Raw genomic sequence first — 2,961 nt, forward strand, 5'->3', positions numbered from 1 at the left:
GTTGGGAGTCCATTTCTTGGTTTCTGCTCAGGTGGTGATCTTGAGGTCATGGGATAGGGCCCTGTGTCAGGCTCCATGTGGTGTCTGCTTGAGATTCTTTCTCCCTCTCCTTCTGCTCTTCCTGCTGTGCCCTCTCGAAAGAAAGAAAGAAAGAAAGAAAGAAAGAAAGAAAGAAAGAAAGAAAGAAAGAAAGTCAAGGAGTCAATCACATTTACAATTGCAGCCCAAACCAATAAAATGCATAAGAGTAAACCTAACCAAACAGTAGAAGATCTGTCCTCTGAAAGCTATAGGTCACTTATGAAAGAAATTGAAGATGACACAAAGAAATGGAAAAACATTTATTCCCATGGATCAATAGAATAAATATTGTTAAAATGTCTATACAATCCAAAGCAATCTATATATTTAATGCAATCCCTATCACAATACCACCAGTATTTTTCATAGACAATCCTAAAATCTGTATGTCAGCACAAGAGACCCCAAACCGTCAAAACAATCTTGAAAAAGAAAAGCAAAGCTGAAGGCATCACAGTTCCAGAACTTGAGCCATATTACAAAGCTGTAGTGATCAAGAGTGTATGGTACTGGAGCAAAAACAGACATAGATCAATGGAGCAGACTAGAAAACCCAGAAATGGACCCACAACTATATGGTCAATTAATCTTTGTCAAGGCAGGAAAGAATACCCAATGGGAAAAAAGAATCTCTCTTCAACAAATTGTGTTGAGAAAACTGGACAGCAACATGCAGAAGAATGAAGTGAAATTGGACCACTTCCTTACACCATACACAAAAATAAATTCAAAATGGATGAAAGACCTAAATGTGAAATAGGAAACTATCAAATCCAATAAGAGAACACAGGCAGCAACCTCCTTGACATCAGCCCCAGCAGCCTCTTTCTGATTACGTCTCCTGAGGCAAGAGGAACAAAAGAAAAAATGAACTATTGGGACATCATCAAGATAAAAATCTGCATGGTGAAGGAAATAATCAACAAAACTAAAAGGCAATTATCAGAATGGGAGAAGATATTTGTAAATGACATATATGATGGAATATAAAAAGAACTTATCAAACTCAACACTCAAAAAACAAATAATCCAGTTATAAAATGGGTAGAAGACATGAATAGACATTTTTCAAAAAATACATACAGATGGTTAACAGATATATGAAAATATGCTCCATATCATTATCCCCAGGGAAATACAAATCAAAACTACAATGAGATAATCACCTCCCACCTATCAAAATGGGTAAAATTAACAACACAGGAGACAACATATGTTGGTGAGGATGTGGAGAAAGGGGAACATACTTACACTTATTGATAGGAATGCAAACTGGTATAGCCACTCTGGAAAACAGTATGCAGGTTTCTCAAAAACTAAAAACAGAACTACCCTACAACTCATCAATTGCACTACTAGGTATTTACCCAAAGGGTACAAAAATACTAATTTGAAGGAACACATGCACCTTGAGGTTTATAGCAGCATTATCAACACCAGCTAAATTATGGAAAGAGCCAAAATGTCCTACAACTGATGAATAAAGAAGTGAGATACATATATATGTAATATATATATAACATGTATATGAAAAAGTGAGATTCATAAATATAATATATATAACATATATATGAAGTAAGATACATACATATATATAACATACATAACATATATATCATATATATATATATAGGATAGAGCCCCTGTGTCAGGCTCCACGCTCAGTGTGGAGTCTGAGACTATATATATATTTAGAGACAGTGGTATATATATATACCACTATATATATATATATATATATATATATATAGAGAGAGAGAGAGAGAGAGAGAGAGAGAGAGAGAAAGGATATTACTCAGCCATAAAAAAGATGAAATTTTTTCCAATTTTGAACAATGTGGATAGAACTAGAGAGTATAATGCCAAGCAAAATAAGTCAGAGAATGAAAAATACCGTATGATTGCATTCAGATGTGGAATTTAAGAAACAAAACCGATAAACATGGGGGAAAAAAGAGAGAGGGAGGTAAACCATAAAATGTACTCTTACCTATACTCTTAAATCTTATAGTATATAGTACTCTTACTCTATAGTACTCTTAACTATAGATAACAAACAGGATTGCTGGATGCAAGGTTGGTGGGGGGATGGGTTAAAAATGTGCAATAGGGGGCAGCCCCAGTGGCTTAGGGTTTAGCACCGCCTTCAGCCCAGGGCGTGATCCTGAAAACCCAGATCGAGTCCCATGTCAGGCTTCCTGCATGGAGCCTGCTTCTGCCTCTGCCTCTCTCTGCCCACCCCCGTCCCGTCTTTAATAAATAAATAAAATCTAAAAAATAAAAATTAAAAATAAATGTGCAATAGGTATTAAGATGGCACTTGGGACGCCTGAGCCGAAGCCAGACCTTTTGAAGCCTCTCAACCCCGCCAGCATGTTTCAGGCTGAGTTTGACAAAGCTGCCGAGGATGTTAAGTACTTCAAGACCAAGCCAGCAGATGATGAGATGTTGTTCATCTACAGCCACTACAAGCAAGCAACTGTACGTCACGTAAACACAGAATGGCCTTGGCTGTTGAATCTCAGAGGCAAGGCCAAGTGGGATGCCTGGAATCAGCTGAAAGGGACTTCCAAGGAAGATGCCATAAAACCTTACGTCAACAAGTAGAAGATCTAAAGAAAAAATATGGAATATAATGGCTGGATTTGGCTGCCAGCATTGCATTCCGTCTAAACTGATCTAATGTCTTGTTTTTCTAATACTGTGGATGACATGAAATAATGCAAATAGCCCATTAACCTAGGTCCTGAAGACCATGCAGGACATGGCTCCAACAGAGTAGGAGCTGCCATGGTTACTGATCTGCGCTGAGTAGTTTTTATCCAGAGATCAATTAAAGTTGCATTTGTTACTTAAAAAAAAAAAAAAAAAAGTGTCTGG

General features: G+C 37.1%; 1 protein-coding gene across 1 annotated transcript; it reads left to right on the plus strand.

Moving 5' to 3' along the window:
- Positions 1-2,450: 2,450 nt before the first annotated feature.
- LOC112665657 (acyl-CoA-binding protein-like) lies at positions 2,451-2,691 on the plus strand. Its single transcript, XM_035707541.2, has one exon. It carries the CDS (start codon positions 2,455-2,457, stop codon positions 2,686-2,688), a length of 234 nt encoding a protein of 77 aa, XP_035563434.1. The 5' UTR covers positions 2,451-2,454; the 3' UTR covers positions 2,689-2,691.
- Positions 2,692-2,961: the final 270 nt, after the last annotated feature.

This window comes from Canis lupus, chromosome 27 (genome assembly GCF_003254725.2).
Source record: "Canis lupus dingo isolate Sandy chromosome 27, ASM325472v2, whole genome shotgun sequence".
Classification (NCBI taxonomy): Eukaryota; Metazoa; Chordata; class Mammalia; order Carnivora; family Canidae; genus Canis; species Canis lupus.